Source organism: Anguilla anguilla, chromosome 12 (assembly GCF_013347855.1).
Source record: "Anguilla anguilla isolate fAngAng1 chromosome 12, fAngAng1.pri, whole genome shotgun sequence".
Taxonomy (NCBI): domain Eukaryota; kingdom Metazoa; phylum Chordata; class Actinopteri; order Anguilliformes; family Anguillidae; genus Anguilla; species Anguilla anguilla.
This window is the reverse complement of record NC_049212.1, coordinates 22,821,663-22,846,536: the sequence shown is the minus strand read 5'-3', so window position 1 is coordinate 22,846,536 and position 24,874 is coordinate 22,821,663. Positions and strand designations below refer to the sequence as shown.

The window sequence follows — 24,874 nt, the reverse complement described above, 5'->3', positions numbered from 1 at the left end:
CATGCTACCATGTAAGGTTATAAATAGGCTTTGTATAGCGCAGTTTATAAGGGTAAACCTATAAATGTCCTTTCCTTAAAACAATGTAAAACTACAGCTTCTCAACAGAAGTATACATGTTGAAATAGAACAGAATAATATAAATGCAATATATTACATTTTGTAATTTCCAGTTCTACTTAATAATCTCCTATGGTGCTATACAGGTGGATCCTTTTTTAATATAAATTTGTGAGGGATGAGGGAGCTGAGAAACTAAAAAGAATATTAATTTTTTGTTGCTCCTAATATTGCATAACATTCCCACTTGGCACTTTGATGTATGCAGTGTGAAAACCTTGAAGCCATTGGTCCAACTGTTCTTTTATTAATGCTGGCCACAGTAAACACTACTTAATCACAGTATGGGAGCTCCATATACATTTTTTGTAATTCAGTTTTTAAAGTGATTTTGCATGTCAACAGAATGTAATGCTTTGTGTTTTGAGGTAGAAAAGGTAGTTGACAGTTGTTTCAAGTCCTTGCTCCATTCACCAGCCTTTTTGGGTTAAATCAATTTTTCAATCAACAGCATCTGGCTGGCAGAAGTCTGTAGGAAACAGAAATGTGTCTGGCTTACATATTTATATATATATATATATATATATATATATATATAAATGTATATGGTACATTCTGTTATTAAATGCTTGTTTTTAATTTGCTTCTTATTTCTTCCTGGTTGCTTGTCAAATCCAGCACTGCACAAGAGACAAAAATGTACAAACTGCCTAATATCCATTTGCAACAGGCACATTTAAGAGAAAATGTCCTTCAAAAGATCTTAAAAACTATACAATCCAAGCGGTTTAGTCAAGCACAATGCATGACATTCAGAATAACTAACTTCATCAGGAACATTTGTAAACTTCACTTGTAAATTATTCCTTTCTCAAAACCATCAGTTGACAACAGTCAAATCATGCTGGTCAAATATAATATAAAACTATGAGTGTCTCTCTGCAATCAGGGATCTAAAGACACCAAGGTAGACAATAATTTCTAAAATGGGGGCAGTGATTAAATGTTGATTATATGTTTCTAGAACTTGAGGGAAACCTTGGCATGCAGTTTCCCCCCAAGTTCTTGCATGAAGAAGATCAGTGGTCCGAAAATAAGCTTTAGCCTCGCTTCCTCAAACAAAAAGCATGTGAATAAGCCAAGCATCCCTCACTTGTACACTTGAGTGTGTCCTTGCACTGGTGTCACTTGCTCTTGCCACGATCTGTTTGAGAGTAAAATGAGTTCTACTCACTAAATGAGGTTGAGATCAAACGTCTGAACACTGAGCTTCACTTCACTCATTTAAAGTTCCGCTGTGAGAACTAACATTTGAGTGTATGTATTTGAACAACAATCATAGAAAGTTATCCCACCACCAGACAGCACCAACAATGTGTGTCTACAAGTGGGCTTGCGTCAAAAGTTTTAGAAATTCACCTCTGTCCCCCAGTCAATTCTTGTTTGCCTGTGTATTACTGATATTATTTTCATTGCAGGTCATTGTTGTGGTTGTTGTTGCTGTGTTGTGCTTCTCTCCTGACCCTCAAGTATACACATGGCAACACTAGTGGCCCCCGTCTAATCAGAATTTATAAAGAGAATACAAGAGGAGTGGGGAGACACAAGGAAGGCGGAGCACAAAGACAGTCTTTTCCCAATGACATGCACACTCCACAGCCAGGCCCAACATTAATATTGAAGAGTCCAACCATCTGCTTCGCAAGCCTTCTTTATATCTTAGGGAGTATAGAGTAAATCCTGAAGTGAGCAAGACCCGTCTCCCCCAGTCACTGTATACAGTATAGTAGCAGTAAATTTGTCTGTGTGCCCGGTTATTTGTGCAGGTCATCCTGAGGTCAAATTCCCATCAGAGTGCTTTCCTCTGAGGCGGCCTGAGCAGAGAGAAGTCAGAAAGATGACTTTTCTTTTTTCGTTTACTTTAAACAGGGCTCATATTCTTGTAACCCGAGTAGTTTATAATGTGCTTTGATGTCTGGGTCACGTACACGTAGCACGTACTTCCAATACACTGGAGCAATGTCTAACTTACATTGACATGACAGGAGCTTTACCAAGGTGAAGTGGTACTATAAGACATCTTGTTGTTAATTTTAGTTTCTTTGTCATGCATGCCTGCAAATCTTCCAGGGGGATAGTAAATATTCTTTGCTAGCTATGTATGGCATGACACATTCATGTGAAGAAGTGAATATTCAGTGGCTTGGAAGTTTGAGAAAGACAAAGAGAGGAGAGGAGAGTGAGAAGAAAATGAGTTAGAAAAAATTAAGAAGGAGAAGAGGAATGTTTTGTATTTATCACTGAATATAAGTGCCATTAAAACAGTGTGCTACAGAAGGCTATAGTTTGACAAGCAGCTCAAAAAGTATATTTTGCTGTGTGTGTGTGTGTGAGAGACAGAGAGAGAGAGAGAGAGAGAGAGAGAGAGACATGGTACATTTTTTAAAATAAATTCTAAAAGGAGTCCTTGCAAACATCCTTTATATTTTTTCAAAATTTTTGTCACAATAAAATATTGTGAAAAGAGCGATTCCAAAATTGCCAGCTTCGACACGGCTGTCAGAAGGATTTTCAAAGCCAGTGAAAATATTTCTACCATGATCCACTGAGCTTATTTCCAAGCATTAGTCAATAAGAAAACAGTGAGAATGTGAAAAAAGAGAGACTCCTGTATGTAGAGATGTGTCTACAGGGAAGAGATGTCTCTGCTACATACCACCTCTCTGCTGTGCCCTCCTGGGGTGACCTGGTTTTCTGAAACCTAGACAGCAGTACACTCCTATAGCATGAGCATTCATATAGCATACAAGTACAACACTACAGCTTCAGCATAAAGAATATTTTTTCTAAAAAAATGAATAATCAGCTCAGAATATTTCTGGTATCTCCTTTCACTCTCTCTCTCTCTCACTCTGAGCAATTTCCACACCTCCGCGTGTATATCATTTGTAGCTAATTAGTTGGACTGAAATTGTTACCATGGCTACTACTGTTACAACTACCATCACAACCAGCAGACCAATAAGAATAAACATCTCTCTGAGTTCTGTGTCTTTTCATTAGGGCCACATGGTCCGTAAGTACAGAACAATCGAATATAAGCTAAGTAAAACGCTATGGCCGCAAATGTGTGCCTCTGTGATTGTGCAAGTGATGTTTCCTGTGGTTTCCATCCACATACTCAATTCTCATTTCCTCTTCAGCGTGTTTGTCAGGGAAGTGGTATGACAAACAGATATTCAGAGGAAGCTGTGCTTCCACACAGGAAGTGGTTTAAAAAAAATAACAGGGGGTCGTTAAAGGCACTGATGGAAAATCCCCGGACACTGAGGACCTTTGGAACAGAGACCCCCACACAGATCGACTCATCCACACCCCTCCCCCTCCCCCCATTCTTTTTCCATCACCCACTTCCCAAAATTAATTTTAGGATATTACCATGTGTGAAGCTAGGATTAGTCATAAGGCAAGGACTGTCAGACTATCGATCAATCAGACAGGCCCGGCTTCCAAAATGGGCCAACTTTAAGTGAGAAATTTAAAGCTGACTGGGGAGTAATATCAGAAAAGAAATAAAGAAATGAAACCAAAGAACCTTTCATTCCACCCACTCATGCCCCCCTTCTCATGTCCCCACTCGCCCTCCCCCAAAGGCGATTACTCCTCATTTGCAAATGCGCACTCTTCACCTCCGCTTCCCTGTCAAAAGCCGAGTCAGTTCCTCAGCTGACATTTTTCTTCCTTTGCTTCCTTGCCGTTTACATACTAATAACGGTCATCAATCTAATGGCAGTCTAGCAAACAGGGGCAGCGAGGCCTGTGACGAATCTCTGAGGGGCCGGGCACACGCATCTCCCGCCAGCGCACGCGGGGTTAACTCTATTCATGGCCACAAATTACCCTGTCGGGCGTGTCAGAGACGTCAGCCCGCTGCGGCTCAGCGTAACCCAACCAGGGCTGGCTCATTCCAGCACCACACGACATGCCAATGCCGGGTTCACCCACACAGCCCCTCAAAGGGGTTCCGTAAAGTTTCCTGCCTTCTGTCAAACTTTTCACACTTTCGCATATCGATATGAGAATAATAAGGGTAATTTTGGGTGCCCTGCGCCACAGTGCCAGCAGCCTTCAGATTACAAGAACAGCTCCTTGTCCACTTCTCCATATTAGTGCCATGTCAGCTGAGTACAGGGCAGTCTGATCCTCACCAGCCGGTGCTGTGCATGCATTGCCAACACAAACATGCCCATTGTATTCATTTGTTCATTTTATCATTCTCGCCGAGGGGTGGAGAGTGGAAGGGTCAGAATTAGGTTAGGTTAGAGCTTTGTGGCACCTGACAGGGTGGAAGTGGAGGAGAATTGGACCAGCCCCCACAGGCCATCTAAGGGCATCCAGATGATACAGCTGGACTTCTAGCGCCAGTGTGAGCGATTTCCTGAGAAAAGTCAAACCCCTATCCCGCTCTTCCTGTTTCTGACAACAGAGCCGCGCTGTTTAGCCATTAATCTCCCCTTCTGCCACACGTAGGAACGTTCCTCTGGGGACCTAATGCTGAATGAAACCCACTCTTTCCTGAAAAGAAGAAGGGCTTTTTATCGATGTCGGTGATAATCCAGGGAAGGAGCCGGATTCAATTATAAGGTTCTGGCTTTACCAGCCGTGTCTACTACCGAATGACAGCCATAAAAAATGAGCTAAGGAAATAAGATGGCTGTAAAAGGTAAATAACATCAAAGTCTGAGGGAGTGAGTAAACTTCAACTTTGAAGATTCGGCAGCTGAAATGATGCTAAACCGTATGTGACGGAGTAAGAGAAAATCGCTCATTTCTGCGCTTCTCCTCAAATTCCACAGGTGCCGGCTCCTGTCACATCACTGGGTATATCCAGGGCGACAGTGAGGGGCTCTGATTCGCCACAGTGCATCTCCCTGGATGTCTGGCTGCCTCACCTGGATGGGAGTGATATGCATGGAAGCTCTTTGTGCTTCTGTGATTGAGTGGAATGGCCAGGTTTTGGTCGCTTTTCTGCCTGTGCTTAAGCCCAAGGACTCTGAAGGTCCAGTGGAACTCCATCACAGTGATGGCTTCTACCTCCCCCAGCACTTGAAAGCATTTATGCTTTTTTTCTATAGTTTTTTTTTTTTTAGATCAGAAAGCTACTTTAAATTTAGCCATTTTTGTCACTAATTTACTCTCATTTTAATTTTCTGACATCATAGGTAATTCTGTTTCTTGAAATGTTGGCATGAGGAAAAGAACATGCTGTATTTCAAGGTCAGAATCATATTGTAGATATAGGCACATGAAGCTTAAATGACACTGTGCACTCATACTGTATGTGGGTGGAGTGTACTATACACTCATAAAATGAAACATAATCACACACAGATGCATGAAAGCCTGTAATTTAAGGGAGAAGAAAGAAAGGGAGGAAAAGAGAGAAGGAAAGACACAAAGGGGGCAAGAGAGCGAGAGAGACTGAGAGAGACAAACTCTGGTAAATTGCTTCAAAAATCAGTTACAAAACATGAGTTTATGTACGCTTTAAAATAAGGTAGACCATTCAGCTGCCACAGAGAGGTTAAAGGTAAATAATTAAATGTGGAAACAATATGGAAAAATACTGCAGTGAGAACAGGCTGGGATTAGCACTCGATAATGCAGTTCACAGGGTGTTGCCTGCTGAGGTGGCATAGCTTGCGCAACCTTGCGCAACCCGCAGTGCTTCCACAACTGCTGATCTATGAGCTTAAAATACTACACCCAGGAAAACCTTTAGCCATTATGAGGATATTGGCAGCACATCCCATGGATTATGTATGTATGTGTCTTCCAATAGGTGTTTTAAAAGCACTTCTTACGGTGTGCTTACACTGTGCACACAATCACATACAAAGAAGGAGACGACCTGAGAAGCGTACCGAGCGTACAGGAACTCTGGCAGATAAGATTTAACGGAAATTGAAAAGGAAGGTATATCAGGGAGGGACACAACAGCACAGGAAACCAAGAGCCTACAGCAGATGAAGATTATGCAGAGATCCTGAACATTTTGTCACCAACAGAAATGCAATTTGTTTTCTTTGAGGCCATGCGCACATGTTGCAGGTCCTTGTGTAATAACCTGCCTCACCACACCATGTTTGAAATTTCCCACAGGATGGTTTGCTTGGTTATTACTGCAGCCGCACTTCCAGAGGTAGGCCTCCCCATTCTGAGGAATGTCCCGGCGGCGGACATTCCACACCGGTGAGCCTGTGTGCTTTGACTTGTCCACCTGCCGGCCTGTGAAGCTCCTTAGCGCTGTTGTTAAGACTGGCTCGGAACAAAACAGGGAGGCAGGAAGCAGGACGTTAATCTATGTCATCTCTCCCCTCTTACAGCACTTCCATCGTCTCCCATTCCTTTTGCCAGTAGGAGCAAAGGCGGGGGGGGGGGGGGGTGGGGGGTGGGGGGTGGGGGGTGTGATTTGCGATCGCTGCAGACACCTGCTCCAGGGGGCAAGCGGAGGGCTCTGTCCCCCTCCAGCCACTTTTTTAGCAAAGCTGATGGCAGTGTGCTCTGAGCCGCATGGGAATCTAATCAGTGCCAGATGGCAGAGCCAGTCACTGGGAAGTCCAAGGAACACCACTACTCTCTTCTAGGGCGGTTTCGCACAAACACCTTGCTGAAAGAGCCAACGGACCGAAGAACGGCTTCCCACAGTGCGAAAGCAGACTGGAACCAAGTCCTTATAAAATGGTCCTGGGTCATCAAGGTTTATCTTTTGCTTCTTTTTTTCAAAAGTCTTCATATTGAAGCTAACCTAAATATCTGTGCCCAAGGTCCTGTCATCCTGAGGAACAGTGTCAATCAATTTTTTTAAGAAAATAGTACAATTACTAGAATTGTAGTTATTATAAATATTTTAAAAGAGTTTCAGATGACTAAACTTCTCCATCTGGTGCTTTCACCTAAAGAATAGGTGAACGGACTGAGGGCAAGAGCTTGTCCATACAGGAAATTAAGCATAAAACAGAAGCTCTACTTCAAACAGGAGTCATTACCATATTTACAGAAGAGCCAAAGCATGAAATGGAGAAAAGACTAATTACATTAGTAAATCCATTGACTGATTTTCCATGAGCAGAAAAGTTGTAACAAGTAAAATATTTATTTTAAGTGAAAAAAAATATGAAGGGGCCACTGAGTCAGATTAATTTCCTGTTGCTGGTGAGTTGGCCTCAGAGAAATGTGGGATTTAATAATAAAAGGCAACCTGCATTCAGCGCAGCCATATTCAATGTTTTATTCGCTGTGCTCGTGCATTACATTAAGGACAAATAGACAGGCTTTCACCGAACAGGCATAAATAAAGCATAGCAGCTGAGGATGCACTTGTATAGGTGTTTGCCTTTCTGTTGTGGTTTCACAGGGTAATAACTCGATTATTAAAACAAATTCACCCGGCCCGCTATGCGCAAAAGCGAAAGGCGCGCATGAGGCGTGACCGAGGCGCGAACGCCACGAGGAGAACAAAGGCTGACGGGGGCTGGACAGAAGTGCAGCTGGCCTCGGTCTCTGAACAGTGGCTCGCCGAGAATAAGCGCAGGCTTTTTGCCACTGTTATCCATGTTTTAAATTGGCTCACAGTCCTGTAATCTCGCGGGGTTCAGGGCCTGCACGCAAGCCGAATATGATCACGCCCATTAAGCTATTTCACAGACATTACTGGTGTTTTGCATATGGGTATATGTTCTGCTATGGTGGCTCAGAGAATCATAATGCTGCCTTGTACTGTATGTCTTACAAACCAAGGGAAATGCAGTGGCCGCCTGGAAAATCGCATATTGAGCCTCCAGGGGAACCTTTAAATCTGATGTAATACCGTTGCTCCATTTAAGGAGGAAAGCAAAAATGATTTTCATTTTTCCTTGTTCAAAATAAGCAGGTCACAACTGAATTGTGGGTCATCAGCATGGCAAGGCTGTAAACATGGAAAGCCCTAACCTTGATTTAGATGCAGCTCTCTAAAACATCCATTAGCATACAAAACGGTGTTCTACAAAGACACATACAGATAGGGAACTTCCCTGTTATTAGCTAAAGTGTTGTTTCTCCAGAACCACGTTCCTGCATGCCACAGAGATTAGATGCATTTATCCATTGAGCAAATTGCATTTTTCAGCCTTTTATGGTAATTTCCATGTGCTGTTTCCCTCTCACTTTCGTGCAGTAAGGGTCAGAGTGACATGATGGAGCCTCAGTCAGTTTACATTTAGCCAATACCTTTTTTTGACCAAATTTTTTCTATAGTTCAAAGATTCCGCAATCAGAGACAGAGTAATGCAAACCACCCGGACGACCCTGGGTCTTTAATCAGTGAAGGCCACCTCCTTTCACTTGAGGAGCGCTGCTCTCCCGAAGGGCTCTCTGATTGGTGGTAAATCTAAACAGGATAAATATTTGCACTGGGCCTTTGTGAATTGAGCGATTGTTTCAATTTGCAGCTGCACTGAATATGAAATGCGCCAGCCTCAGTGAGGAACGGAAATCTGCATGCGAAGCGCAGTCCCCCCCCCCCCCCCCACATCCATGCCTGCTGAATACATAACTGATATGGCAGGGTAACCCAATGTCCCTCTGCGGGGAGCTGGGCAGAACAGCAGCAGCTGCTGCGGGCCTGATAGAGAGGTGATGGCAAACCCCACCTTGACCTGGAGGTGTGGGCTGGGGGGAAGGGCAGGGGCTGTCATGGCCTGGCCCTTGCTGCTTTTAGAGACTGGACTACTTGAGAACCTGCCTCTCCAAGTGCATAAATGTGAAGATGGGGTTTGTTTAGGGCATTTTCTGTCAATAGGCAAGCATAAGCGTGCTCAGCAAACTCCCCTGGGGCCTGAGCTGCTCTAATCCCATCTCAGGGCTCACCAGTAGCCCAGTTCTGCTTCTGTCTGACCAGGCATCGGAAGGCCTGCTGCAGGTGGAGATGTGGTAAAGATGGAGCACAACAGGGAAAATGGTGGGAAAGCGTCCCAGTCCAGAATATCTCATTAGAATACATCACCAAGCACTGACACTATCCAGACTGGGTCAGAACTAACTAGGACACCTGCAAGCTGAGAGAGAGAAAGGCTCTCCGAAGCCATCTGTGCCAAAGACAGGAAGCAACAGTGTTTCTGACTAAAATAGCGTAATGGCAGGTGGTAAGGTATGCTAGAAAAAAATCCATGAATACATTAATGCTGTGAAATGGTTTCCATTAGCCCCATTGTGCTATACCTGCTATATGCATGTACTAAACTGTGACGCCTGCTAGGAGCACTTAAGGGTTGCACATTATGTACCTTCAGTCTTTGTTGTAAGGGATGGTCTTCTCACTTTTAATGTCAGGAACACCAATATGTAATTTAAGAACAGAGGACAAAATTATACGAATATTTATTTTACTGTTGATGTCAAAAGGCCCAAAGGTCTTTCTCAAGCATTAGCACCTAATGAGAGAGGGAAAGGATAAATTTGCACTTCAAAGCAGTTAATTAAGATAACTCTTTGGCAAAAGGTTGAGCTCCCTTTCTACAGTTAGGGATTTATTTGATAAAACTGGGGATTTTTCTATCATAATGAATGCGTAAATATCTCACACGGGTTTGCTGCCTGCCTTCTCTACAATGTTCCATCTTCATAGGGTCTCATAACAAACCATCGACTGTGCTTATACTTCTACAATGTTTCATACCTCACCATATGCAATGTTACTTTTGTCAGTTAAATCCACAACAAGGTTACCTGCCAAACAATAAAATGGTAAAGGTTTCACGATAGTGATGATAGTAATTTGTTTCTTCTGTTAATTTGTTGACAAATATATGATGAAGCAAAAACAAGCTTTTCCATGTCTGACTACCAATGAGAAAGGAACAGCCAGCCAGTTAACTACAACGCAACATCACTTTCCTCACATGCCTTTTTAAATGTTAGAGTATAAATTTACATTTTCGTCTGCAAATTAACTTGTTATGAAGATTCACAGCTGGAGGATAGATCCTGCAGCACTGTGCTCGTTCCATGTTAAACTGTGTTCCACACAGCAGAACCACATTTTTCTTGGTGCTGTTTTGTCTTTTCTGCCTCCTGAAGCAAATGCCCTTTGCAAAAAAATGCATTGCACCCCTCTCTTCTGTAGATTTTCTTTAAAACAAACTTAATATGATGTAGTACTATCGTTTGGGGTAGAGAAAAAGGGAAGGAGGAAAATCTGGTTACAAAGCACCCAGAAGACCAATGTTAAATTAAAACAATGAATTACACTTAAATGAGGCAAACACAATTATACAGATGCCGAATCATTCCGTTGCCCTATTGTGGCGGTTTGTATTGTCCCCCCAGCAACAATAATAAGAGCTCAGTACCGCTGCCTACACAAGACACAAAAAAAGAAAACAGCAGTTCCGCCTACTTCAAGCGTATATATTGTATCATATAACTACAATAAAGGGTGCATTCCTCCTGAAAACCGAACTTATCCCAGCCCCCGTAAAGGATTTGAATGTAATGGCCACCTGACCTTTAAATGTAGGACTTTAAATTCAGATGACTGATTCAGCCGCTCTATGGCTGCTCCAAGCTATTCGAGCCATGTTTCCACTGACTGGCCTCAGCTGTAGGTCAGCTGTACCTGAGGCAAGTTGGAGGTGTTTTCACAGCAAACTGACCCGGGTCCACAGAACTTTGGCCAACATTAAACAGGATATTAGTTTGGCCCTGTGCCCAGACAAGTCCAGAGGAAGTACACCTGTTTATCCTGTGTAAAAGAAACAGATTAGAATATGTATTTTTCAATGCTCACTGCCGGCTATGTAACACAGTCTTGTTTGCATACTGTATTATGAAAAGATCTCTCCACAAAATAAACATTGGTCATCCACTGCTGTTTGCCGCATGCACACATAATCAGAACCATTCACTGCTATCTCCCAAAAAAGAACAACAAAATCACTAGTATTAGAACTCCTGCGTCCATAAAAAGTGATTTTTCTCATTTAGCTGCAAGAACCGGAGGCTTCCACAAAATGTTGTCAGTATGTATGTTATAGGAGACCCCACAGTTGAATGCCAATGGTATTGGCTCACATTTTAATAGCAAACACACAGTACATTTATCATTCCTCAGAGACACCCAAGGGTTGGTCCACTGGCCTGTGGTCTGTATTTTGTGTAAGGTAAGTCTCTGTGTTAACTCACCTGAAAAAGAGCTGATATGAATCCACAATGGAAAATCTATACTATACTACAATGCTTTATGTGAGAGTTCATAAATCAGTGATCATTTTGCTGTGTAGCCCTGTACAGATTCATTTTTCACCTTCCACTTTCAGAGGCTCACATCTGAAATATTCCAACAAACTGACCAGGGAGAGATGTATCTTTTCTCCAAGGAAAGATACTGTGGACTGAGGGGCGTCGCTTCAGGTCTGGTGGCAGGCCACGGGGTGCCGGGGGGAAAGGCTAGGCTAGCCAGCAGCCACAGCTGTAGGCATTTTGATAATCAATACTAATCCTGATCTATTCTGTCTGCAGTGAGATCAGGGTTTGTTCAAATGATGTCAAGCACATGGGCCGTGAGGGGAGAGAGACATTTATAGACTATGGGACAGAGAGTGTGGTGTCTCATGTTTGGCGTCGACTACCATTTTCCCCTTCCCTTTGTAAGAAAGATATGTTTGTGAGTGTGTGCGTGTGTGTGTGTAACCGTGAGCCAGTGTCATCCATCCACTCCAGAGAACCTGCTACAGATATTTTTCATGATTATCATGACTTATTTCTTCATGACTCAAATAGGTTCAATACTTACTGCATCCTGAATCAACGAATTCTAGCACACAGGGATTTGACTGTGCTTTACTTTCTTTATCCTTTCATAATACGTTCAACGGAGGAACAGATGATTTGTTTGGTTGTCAGGATGGCCAAACCCTATGTCAGACTAGTCTGTTTCTTCAATAGTTACACTGAGACCCTTCTCTATATACCCAACTGCCACATTCAATATAATTAGCATCAAACCACACTTATCTGTAAGACTGAGAGGTATGGAAACCTGATCCTGCAACTGGGTTATTTTGCAACATAAACACATTAGCACACCAAAGCATATCGCTGTCAGAAAAACACACACTAACCTAAATACCATCTCACTCTCTTCTCTCTCTCTTTTTCTTTCACGGACACACACATGCAGGCGCACACACACACACACCCCCATGTACACACCAGAGACCTGCTGTTGGTCTGCCTGCTCCATTTCCTGGTACCAACCTTCTTGAAGGTGACTGTTTATCTGAATTGGAGTCCTTATCTTTGTGATTATGGTCTGATTCTCCAGGCTGCCTTTTGCAGACACTCCCCCAGGTTTGCTGATAAACAAGCCAAGGCGACACAACTTTGGCTGATTTTGTAATCATGAACTATCCGTCTGCCACCTCGTATTTGCACAGAGTCACACAAAGGGCCTTCTCAACAGACATCACAATGGCTTCACCAAGAGGTTTGTTTTGGACTTTGGGCCAATGGGGCACATTGGAATGTAATTGCCATCATAATCCTCAGCTGTATGATACGCACACAGTCTCTACTCAGTGACTCCAATCTGCCATTGGAAAATTTCCAGCCTGCAGCCTGTGCGGCATAGAAAGTGTATGCTTCTATCAATGTGTGCGCGTGTGTGTGTGTGTGTGTGCATATCCTATCAATGTGTGTGTGTGTGTGTGCGTATCCTATCAATGTGTAATTCTAGGTAGTGATCTGAGGTACCCACTATTGTCTGAGGTAGTAGTGAACGGAGGTATTAGGTGATCGGTGTGTCATTATTATGGCTCCCCACGATCATTCAGACCCCATAGCCAGGAAGCGCTGTTTAACACACAATTCCTGGTCAGAATTCCCTGGCAGGAGACAACGAATGCACACCCTCACTAATCCCCTTTCCATTTAACCCCCAGGAATAAACTGGTAAATCGAATGAAAACCGCGAATCGCAGTTCTTTCACATTCTCCAGTGCCCGGCTTTCCTCCCCCTCTCTGCTGGCCAAATGTTGACAGGAGGAGCAGAAGAGGGATTATTACATAATCGCAGTGTGAAAGCTGGCACTGGTAAGTGCCTCGTTGAGAGACCAGCTTTCCATTTGCACAGCGGAGCAGGGAGCTGGCAGATGCCGAGGCACAGGGACCAGTTCTGAACAGCATGTGTGCGAGAGGAGGCAGGGGCCAAACAGGGCACGCTCATTTGGGAGGACTGAAGTATCATTTGCACCTTTTAAGTAAATGAGGATTGTCAGTGCACCAGCCAATTCATTTACTGGTCAAGTACATTTCACAAATTTACAGCATTCCATTTGATTAGTCAGTGAGGTCCTAAGTTGACCATTCCTCAGCAATGCATTAACTTGCTAAAGCTTCACAGTAAAATGTCCAGTGTTAATTCAACTAGAACAGTGTTAATTCAACTCTCCACATATAACATTTGGTCCCACATTCCAGAGTGAATTGAAAGCTGAATTAACACTGGACATTTTCCTGTGTTTAATTCAAGGGGATTGTTTCAACACAACCTTGATTTTTCCCAAAATGTTTAGAAAAAAAAAATTTTCTAGGCAGTGGTAAAGTACAGTAGGATGGTCATAAATTCACTGCTTTAAAAAAAGAAAGACTACTTTTGGAATCCATAAGCAGTGTAGTAGCAGTGTTAATCACAATGAATAAATTATGAACCAAATTCAGGGAATCGGCGCAGCTACATGGCACTGTACGACCAAACAGACTATTTTACAGCATGTTCTTGTTAAGTGCCTCTTGCAGTGCTGAAAAGAAATTTGAGGGGGAAACTCTTCAGATCCAAACACTCCTCGATGGGAAGTGACAGATTTTGAAATGAGAAATAAATAATGCAGCGCTGCAATTTGTCCAAAGCGAAGCTCGCGGCAAGAGCAGGTGGAGGACTGGCAGAGAACAGGAGTGCGGTGACAGGAGGCGCTTATTCCCCCCGAGGGGTGCGGGGTGGGGGTACATCTCAACGAGGGCACTCAGATCCCCGCGCTCCTGATAGTCGCCACCCTCGGCGCACTGGCCTCTGGCCAAGCGCAACCTTGCCGTCTATACTGATGCGCCGTCCAAGGGCAGCGGTGCGACCCTGACCTCCACTCTGCATGGAGGCTGTGCGTGCGGTTGGTCGGGGGGCTTTACAAACAGGCCAGTAGTGGGCCGTGATTTCAGCTCTGTTTGTGTTCTGTGTTTCGAGACTCAGCTCTAGAATAAGCAAAGCCTGATCTTTTTTAGTAAGTACGTTTTTCTGTTTGCTCTCTTCTTGGCGTGTCCTCCATTTTAATAGATCGTCAGCTCTGCAGGTGTTCACAGGATGCGAGCGGGGCAACGAGCGAGCGAGAGGCAACCCCGGCGGGGACCACTTCCGTGCGTGCGAAACGTCTCGTCCCAGAAAACGCACCGGCTATTTTTACACCTCCCTCCATAGATCCGGCGAAGCCAGGCCACGTTTCTGGGGCAGACGCAACCCCACTGTTCCGCCCGGTCCCCAGGCCCTCATCTCACTCCCCCCCCCCCAAAAAAAAAGCATCTTGTGCCAGACATTCTTCAATAAGGAGACAGGATGTGTGAGGCGGGAACGCCCCTCGAGGGTGTTCCCGGCGCGTCTGCATCCCCAGCGGTGCCTCCCTGCTCGCCGGGGAACGGCTTACCCCAGAAACGCGCCGGGCTGCCGACAGCACCGCGGAGCTGAACGGAGGCGCGAGTTACCGCGCTTCCCTGTCATCACACGGACGCTTCTGCCGCATCACGTCACCAATAAAAGCCCCCGGACCGGCGGGGAGGGCTATATCAGCGAGGCCCTTTCGGAACAAAGGACGGGAATACGTGATGAGGGAGATTAGCTGCGGGCCTTTTAGCGGCGCTGCCATTACCATAAGTACCAGCCGCAGTGACAGCACCGCTGAGAGCCGCAGACCAGCGGAGAAATGCTGAGGACTGACGCAGCGGAAGAGAAAGCGCTGGATTCCACAGGGAGATTGATGTCGGCACTGATTTGAGCACCGCGGCGATTGATCGCGATCGATTGCGAGGTTGAGCTTAATTTCCAGCTGACGGACCGGTTTAACAAAGTCGATCAAACAGACAGCTTTAGTGTCTTCATTTACATGTGGTCATTTGCTTACAATTTCTAAAGGACCTCCCAACGGAATACACTCAATAGCAAACAAATACAGTGAATTGCGATTAGGATTTATTATTATTTTTTTTTTAATCTAGATTTTTCAAAGAATTCTTAATTCATTATTTAAATCATATATTTAGAGTGTCTAGGAGATTCAAGGTCACCTTGAGTGACAATGTTTGTGCCATCAGTATGGCTCACTGTAAGAGATCATGGTGCAGGTGTGTTATCAGGGGTTGGGAAGAAGGAGACACATTACAAAGAAATGAGAAAGGATGTGCGATCACTTCAAATCCCACAGGGGGATGTGAGGCAATTTCATTCATCCCCCACATGGGGCCTCATCCGTCAGTATACAGCACCCAACCGCCCCCCCCACCCCCACCCCCAGCCCAAAAATAATACACAGACACACGTATACATGCACACATGTACACACACACAAATACATATATGCATTTGTGCACACACACACGCGCCCACACATGCATTCATAATCACAATCAACTACCCACACACACATACACACATGCACACTTGCACACACATGCACAAACACACACACACACATATTCACACATACACACATATACACACCGGACCTAACACAAATAAACTTTAACCCTTTTGACTCCAGTAAAATTCCTGCAGATTACGGACTCCACAAATTCTTAATTTATATGATTATACATTTTGGATGGCAAAATTCTCTAGGATCTGCAGAATTTTACCAGCATCTAAACAGTTAAAGTATTTCAATTTACACACACACACACACACACACACACACACACACACACGCACACATACACACATACATTTCCCCCAAGACCCTCCGATATAAAACGGTTAGAACTCCAGGGTTTGTGTGTGGGATGTGTTCCTCCCTCATTTTTCTCATTGGGTTCTTAGAGGGGGGGCTCTGAGGAGAAGGCAGACAGTGGCCTGAGGTGATAGGTTTCCCTGGAGAACTGTGCAGGAATTACACAGAAATCCCCTTTAGAGCCAAGTTCAAGCTTTTCAAACACAAATATGAGTAATAGAAGGACCATTTCTTGCGCATTGCAGTGGGTGCCAACTAGGCAAAAACACCGGTTATTGTCATCCTTATTCACTGACATTTCCACGCACGATAGTACATATCTATGGATAGTCAATGCTGCAGTATTGCTCTCAAAATATTGAAGGTAAAGTACTGACCAATGGTACAATTTCAGCTTCAAGTCACATTCTTTTCAAATAAAATTTTAACTGAAGAGCTTGTATTCATGTTTGTCCTTACAAAGAAAATACTCAGCCGCCCACAGGCAGCAAGAGCTCACAAAGATCTGCTGCATGACTTTTTAATTCACCACATGCATGTAAGAGACACACAGAGGAACGCATGACACCAAGAGTGAAGAGTGATAAACACGATGAATATACAGAGCAGACGAAGATGGTATGCCTTCACGTACCTCCACATCCAGAGAGGGCCCTTCAGAAGTCAACTGTGAAAGCATTGGCAGCTGGGAGAAGGGAAAGCCTTCCTCGAGTCCGTAACACTCAGCGCTGATCAACGAGGAAGAGCTGCTGACGGATTGGACGCATTCGGCAGGAGCCGGCCGCGGGGACTGCAGGCGCGAGCGTTTCAGGAAGCCTCGAGCGAGACGGCGGAGCTAATCTCAGTAACGCGCTGAGCGTTTCCTAAAATGCGCCTGTCAGGAACGTCGCGCGCGCTAAGCCCGGCCTGTCCTCCCCCACTGTCTGACACTTCCCTTTAACTCAGCGCTGACAGAACCAGGCGCATGTCAAATGTGTGCGCGTAATGCCTGTGTGTGAGCGCGTCTGTTTGGGTGTGTGTGTGTGCGTAAACGTATGAGTTCTGTTATGCAAATCCTTCACATCTGGCACTGGGGACTGGTCCTGACAAGGGATTAACCCTTTTTTTTGTGCGCAGACCCGGGTAAAATCCTAAGAGCGTCGGCCACCCTGCTGGGGCAGTCACAGGCAGACAGAAAGGCGCTTCTCTCAAAGTAAAATCAGCATCGGGCGGTGGATGAAAGCCTGGCATCCGCTGCGCAAAGTGCTCTGTATGCTAATGGCCAGCCTGCCGCTGACACCACAGGTGCTGTGAGAGGAGAGGAGAGAAGAGGAGAGGAGAGGAGAGGAGAGGGGGAGCGAGAGGCAGAGACGAGGGAGAACGACAAGCCAGTGAGGACAGGGAGAGGGAGGGAAAGGAGAGGGCAAGAGAATGATGAGGAAGGGGGAGCGAGAGGTAGAGGAGAGAGGAGAACGGCGAGTGGTGGTGAGGAGAGGGAGGGAGATGAGAGGAGATCGGCGATGACGAACAAGCGGGGGTTTGACAGACAGGTGGGCAGGGAGGTAAAGACAGCAGGGAATGCTGGAAGTGAAGAGCGTGCGTGGAGAATGGAGGAGCGAAAGATCCGGCTGCCGGTGGACCTGAGGGACGCGGCGAGAGGGACCTGGGTCCTTGCGAAGGCGCAGGGAGTGGGAGGTGACAGGAGCAGAAGCAGGGGTGGCGAGGTGCCGATAGGGAGCCGCGATAGGACAGGGGCGCAGAAGCAGGGAGCAGGAGAATGTCAAGAGCGAGAGCCGCAGGAGGTTGACGAGCGCGATGTGCTCGCATGGAGAGACGGACGCACAGCGAAGTAACCGATGAGCCCAAAGATGGGAGCGACGTATCCAACAAACGTCCAGGCTGGCTTGCCTAAACTACAAAAATAAAACATCTCAGAGATTTCACAGCTGTCATAATGCTTTGAATAGCCGGTCCGCTTTCACATCTGCATGGCGTCTTTCATAACGGCATGCCAACATGCTCCTAATGCAGCAGTTTGGGCTCAGGCGCAAAATTCCACAGGTGTCTCAAAGCTTGAAATAGGTATGTTACACTACATGGCTATAATCATGTTCTGTAATTTAGTGGCTAGGCTTCCCCTGAACACAACGGCTGGTTTGATTGCAGGGCTCACAGGAATGTTCTCCGCAAAGCTGTCAGGGGTACGGAGGCGTTCCAGAAAAACGGAGTGCCACGGCTCACGCAGCGCCATGGAAACAAAACAATCCTCAAAACCTCATGAATATTCAGCGCTCGACGCCTATACAGCCGCGCGGCTGCGTGCCCGCACGGGCACCGTCTGAATTATTAAATGTTCGGCACTGAGCAATCTCCAAGAAAACTTTCAGCTCACAGCCGAATCTTTTTGTCTTGCCTCTCACCTGTTACTGGAACCCCCCAGATAATCAAACAGACAGTCTGAAAAAAAAAGCGTGCTCTCTCCATGCACACAAATCCATGAAATACCCAGACTAAACAAATAACAATAACGGTACTTCAGGTCTCTTCCACTGCTGAAGCTTAACACTTGTCTGCCCCTGCTGGGCATGTTTAGAAGTTGGAATGAATGAATACGTACAAACCCAAAAAAAAAAGCCAGCTAATTATATGCCTGCTTCCACAGATATTTTTATTTACTTACTTATTTTTTTTCAAGTAATGTTCTTGTACTAACAAATCCAGTTTGGAATTGCCATCTGAATGAATTTCTTTAGATCTTAACAGAGACAAAAACATCATGCCAGCTTTCAGTGCTAACTGCCAAAAACCACGATACCCTCATTAGAGAATAAAATTGTGCATATGTAAAAGCTGAAAAGCTTGCTGTGATATACAACTTTGATATGAGATAAATGGTTTTGTCTAAACAGCCCTCGCCAGAACAGAAGATAAGTGTCAGTGCCAGAGAAAACGGGGGTTGACTTTCCTGATCTCCCTGTTTTTCTGCGTGCTCTATATTTCAGTCCTCGGGTCCTACCATACATCCATGTGAGAGGGAACGCACTGTTGTCTCCAGAAGTTCATTTGACAAACCGTCTAAATATTTGAATGGTTCCGTCACGCTGTTTAAGTGTGGTTGCTAATACAAGCTAATCGAGCTTGTTGACTGAACTGAGAACACATGAGATGACACCATCAGCCTCCTTAAATTACCCTGGGTAATTGTTTAAGACAAAAGGGCCGTGGTGGTGGGGAGGGTAGGTGTTAAATTTTCTGGCTGCTAAAGAGGAGTTGTGGCAGAAATACAGTAAACTGATGCGGCCTTGGATTTCAAATACTAAAGAGCAGGTTCTGTATACATTCCCTAAATATAATCAATGTCAACTGGCACTCATTTTTAGATTTAGAATCAATGGATATGCAGACCACAATCATGCTGTCGCCTAATGAAACAAAGGTGCAGATGTTATCAGTTTGTCATGATGTATCTTCAGAAATTAAATTTTAAAAAAAATGGGTCATACTGTCTAATGAATAACAACACATGCTCTCTCTCTCTCTCTCTGTGTGAGTGGCGCAGTGTGTTTGTCTCTGCCGCAGCAGCAGAAGTGAGCGATGCGCCGCTGCCCCGTGGTTGCGCAGAAATCGCCTGCGTCCAGCGGCAACCCCCCAACCCCAGCCAGAAACACGCGGGCTGACTCTCAGATACCTCACAAGTGGACGCTCTGTGAGAGAGGTCTGAAAAACATGTCAAAGTTCTACTGTTCTGGTAGGCAGGAATCCTGATACCTTCCTCAGACGCCCTGTTTCAACACGTTTCTGGTGCGTTTCTGCCTGGTTCCTTGTTTTGCACACCGTGTGGAATCAGGTCAGTGTGTTGGTCATGGCACGTGCAAAAGCCATATCAGTCCTCCGGGATAAAATGAGGTAGAGCACACGCAAAAGGGGAAAGGTCACATCCATGCCCTGCAGTCAGTCTAGAGATTTTTTACTATGTAAAGACGGTAATATCAGATCAAGCCTTTGGACCTGCCTTGGCAATTTACCAGCAGTCAGCTACCAAATACACTCCCCCCATGTTCAGCAAGGTGTCACTCCACCTAATAATGCATTCTTCACACATATGAAAATACGTGAACTGATGTGATTTGACTGACTTTTCCAGCACAGGAGAGTCAGAGTGTATCTACAGAAAAGATATTCTTATAAACTTACCTTTCTGCAAAATGATCATGCAAAAATAAATACATTATAACTCTACTCAGGTATTACACATTCACTATGTTTGGACCACATAAATATATGAATAAATAGGTAACAAACAGAGCCAGAAATTAGTCTACTTAGCAATTATATTTATATAAGTTTATATATTTATAGCAAAATATCAGTTTTCAGTCTATGGCTGAAACTGATCGATCATACTGTTCTGACAACTTTCCAAAGACTTTTTAAAATTTTGGATTGTTGAATGAGGGACAACGAATAGGAAGGAATAGAAATAGGATGTTGCGCATGAGGTGACTTTGGAATGGTGCGTATGGCACCAACACAGTGCAGGAATGCAAAATGTGGCGTGTCTGCAGCAGTGGATCAGAGCACTGCCTAGGGCACGCTGTCACTTTCACTTTGACACCAATAGTGTTTTTTTTCTTACCAGGACTGCCCCTCACGTCACGTTGACAAGTCCTCAAAGGACAGTTTTGTTTAACAAACAATCCACCCACATCGAAAAGGGGGGGGGGGGGGGGTGGACGGGGGGTGGACAGAGAAACTCGAACTTTCAAGAGAGAGGATCTTCTACTTAAAGAGACAACAAACAACAGTACGACAGTAACAGACGCAACAGAGAGGAGGTCTGAAAGAAAGAGAAGAACGGGAAGAAGAAGAAAGCCGCTCTCTTACCTGAAAGGTGTCCGAAAGTAACGATGGCTCCTCTGCCCTCAGGAACACTTGCTGTCCCCTTCTGAAAAATTGAATGACTGCAATGAGAATCTGCTGCAAAATCAAAACCATTATTTTAGAGGCTTCTGATGTCTCTCTTTCTCTTTCTATCTCCGTTTTCTCCCTCCTGCTCAATCTCTGGCTCCCTGGCTGGCTGTCAGTAGCTGGGGAGTGTGCCTGCATACACCAGCGCACAAATCTACACACAGTCCCCGCTTATCTCTCTCTCTCGCTCTCTTGCTCTCTCTCTCTCACACACATACAAACACACACTCTCTCTCTCTCTCTCGCTGTCTCTCCCTATTTCTCTCGTCACTCGCTCATATGCTCACTCTCTCTGTATATGTGCATACGTGTGTGTTTGTGTAGTGTGTGTGTTTGTGTTGCATGTGTGCGTGCGCGTGTGTGTGTGTGTGTGTATGTTTGTTTATGTGTCTATGTACACGTGTGTGTGTGCGCGTGCGTGTGTGTGCGCCAGTGCTTGTATATATCAGTGACTGGTTGGCTGCCACATCTTCACCGCTTACAAGTCCCTCCCTCTTTTTCTTTCAGTGGCTGTCATGTCATCTACACCTGCTGCCCATAGCGATGGGGGCAACAGGCAGTCTAAATCAGAGGTGTGAGCTGCGGGTGCCAGGGTACAGAGCAAGCTTGCGGCATTCGTCCTCTCTCCCTTATATTTCTCTCACCCTTTCCACTGCGCTGAGGCAGGGAAGAGTGGATCTCCGCTCAAGTCTCCTCTGGGTCCTAAAGCCTGAGAGCCAAGCAATCCTCATTTCCCCTGATTTTCTGTATCGGCAGGAACTCTTAGTCTAATCATGAGCAGAACAAACATCCGCACGAGAGCCTGATTTCTTTCCTTCTTTTTTCACTCACATTTACATTTTTTTAAAGAGAATGCAATAGTAATTTTTTTACCATTCACTTAAAAAAAGGAAAAGGCTGACATTTTTATGAAAATGATATTTCTACATGCTCCCAAGACAAATGAAAAAAACTGCCAAGTTAAATCTAAATAATTCCTCATTCTATTCAGCCTCTGAGAAGGGATGACAAGAATAATTGGACTAAACAAGCCAAATTAAATTAATGCTAAATTAATTCCAGAATCTCCACTGTATCTCCAAACCTATAAGCCACACAAATTACCATGTACATTAACTGGCTGCAATGTACAAACTTCCATTGTACTTATGTAGACATTTCACCATTTACTCTTTGCTGTACAGAATCTGTAATTATATGCTGTCAGTTTTGTAGCAATAGACACTTCTCATTTACTTGAAAGAGCACATTTTGCTCTTGAATGATAGCAAAATAAGAAACAAGGTCAAAGCAATAATAGGGCCAAGACCACAGCACAGGCCTTTTGATTTAAAAGAATCATATAGCATAACTTGTACGATGCCATATTTCAATGCCTGCATGTTCATGGAAATAAAATAAAAACTGATGCTGATAACAGACAGATTTAGAGCACCTGAGATAAGACCCAAACTCCAATCTCTAACCCAGCTAGCTTTAAAAATTAATTTGCACACAAGCCCAGTAACACACAAAGAAGTATTGATCAAGAGACACTGATAAAAATGGCACAATAACTTATGTTTAAAGAAATGTAATTAAAGAAGCAGGAACTGACCAGAATTTTTATGGGTACTGGAAGGGATAAAACCTTGAGATAACCTTGCCTGGTATACGTTACTTGATTCCTCTGTTAAAATACATTTAGTGCCTAGGTTTTGGAATTTAATAAATTATAAATTATTAATTAATAAATAATTAATATTTGAGGCTTAGAAAGGTGTAGTATTTGGCATTTTTTAACCACAAGTTATTTTTACTAAAGGCGAAATCCTTTGAAAAAAAAATACCTTCAGGTGAAAAACAATTTTGCAGTACGTAAATGTGGTAAATTGTGTACGATGGGAGGAGAGAAAATACATAAATTTGCTTTTGGATTCCGTGTTAGGAGTAGAATTTTCCGTAATGAGAATGAGGGAAAACAAAAAAGCGGATTGGACATAAGACAAACAGGTCTATAAAGAATGGTTCTGCAAAAAAAGACAGGAGCAGCTTCTTTTCCAATTACATTGATGTATTTTGTCACTAAATTTGATGTGACTTTCAGACATCCCTCCAGATTACGCATGCGTTTCTAAGTATGGCTGTCTTTGGAAGATTAATTTCCTGATGGAACAAAGGTGCCTCAAGGTGGCTGAGCTCATTTGCATGGATGACATCATGATTCAAACGTGAGTCCATACCTGACAGCCAAATCAACCCAGAAGGCTTCATAAAATAACATATAACTATGCAGCTTTTAATGCACTGAAAAAGAATGTGTGAATTTTCAGAGAAAAAGGTCTTTAAAATGTACATTATCTGTACATAATTATTATTATAAGGTAACATTTATCATCATGTTTTTCAACAAAATTTCAGTGCAGAACTATGTTCCATCATTTCTTATTTAAATAGACTGTAGTTTTCATTCAATGGTATCAATTTGTCTTACATTCTGAAACCATCCACAGCATATGGAGGCCTTCAGGACATCTGGACTGCTCTGAATTATGTTGGCAGTTTTAGAGATAACCCACACAGCCTTCTCAATGTAGATCAATTCATCCTCATTCCAGCAACCAGCGAAGGCTGGGTTTGCATGTTTCTTACAGACACCTCAGCTCAGGTTAGCTCAGGCTTTTGCTTTCCATCTCAGGAATATCGTATATTTCAGCACTACAGTAAACACTTCTCTTCAGTTTCCAAGTATTTACCCATGGGAAAAAATGACATCATCTCTCAAGCTTTGCACTTATGACACATTAATATGCATCCCTGGAGAATATACATGAGTCTGGAACCATTCTGCTCTCTATGGTTATGACAGATCAAGATATCTGGAGATATATAGAAAAGGAAAGAGACAAAAGAGATGGGGCGATGGAAATGCTGACATGGAACAAAGTATTTAACTTTTAATAAGATCTGATTCAAGAAAAAAGTATGCATTTGTGAATTATGTTAAAATGGTTCATCGCACTGATGGTGCTTGGTCACTGAAACTGACAGGAAATTACAGCAAAGTTCCATGATGATCAAAAGGGACACTTCAATGTAACATCCCAGAGCTGTAGAAGACTACTCAAATCATTCACCAAAAGTGTTGGATTTCTCTCTCATATATGGAACCATACACACAAATTAATGATTTAAAAAAAACGGAAAAGATAAAAACAAGCTAATGAAGATATTTGGCATTCTTCAATATTTTGCATTCTTCACAATGTAAAAATGGTTAAACGTAGCTAAAAAGACTTATTAATCTCTAATATTAATATTTTCCTTTTGCCAATTGAATAGCTTTGCATACATTTTATTGAAATATCATAAAACTCCACTGTAAGTTAACAGTGGCAGGTGCTCTTATTTTGCTTTGTTGATGTTAAACGGATCTAACCATGTCACTCTACAAAGAGGCCACAAAGCCTAAAACCAGTCCATTTTTTAAATAGATTTATTGAATTTATTCATGTTTATTATCTCTATGTAGTGGTTTCATTATCACAACTAAGTGTTTACGGTAATAAATAATGTATTTTCACAAATACATAATCCAAAATATACACCGTGAAAGACACACAGAATGAGGAGCAAAGAAAAGGAAACCTAATAGTAAGAATAAGGAGCTGAGTGCAAAATAACCTCAAAACTCGGTTCTCCAGGACAATTAGAGAGACAACTGCTACTACACTATCACTGCTACTACACACCAAGAACACTAGCTCCAAGCTAAATCATAAACACTCATAACTGATATCATAAACGAAGATCATTAGCCCAAACTGCAGAGTGTGAATCTTTAAAATGCTAATTTAAATTAG

At 43.7% G+C, this 24,874-nt stretch overlaps 1 protein-coding gene across 6 annotated transcripts in view; it reads right to left on the bottom strand.

The window, feature by feature from the left end:
* LOC118209630 (cGMP-dependent 3',5'-cyclic phosphodiesterase) overlaps nucleotides 1–24,874 on the bottom strand; it is a 168,408-nt gene that overhangs the window by 104,630 nt on the left and 38,904 nt on the right. For 3 of the 6 annotated variants that reach the window (XM_035385146.1, XM_035385147.1, XM_035385150.1), the window contains exon 2: nucleotides 20,949–21,009. In XM_035385146.1, the coding sequence (XP_035241037.1) occupies nucleotides 20,949–21,009 (61 nt within the window). Of the gene's footprint in view, nucleotides 1–16,719; nucleotides 17,948–20,948; nucleotides 21,484–21,514; nucleotides 21,665–24,874 lie in introns of those variants that run through there. The other 3 variants (XM_035385148.1, XM_035385145.1, XM_035385151.1) reach the window with 3 other exon arrangements.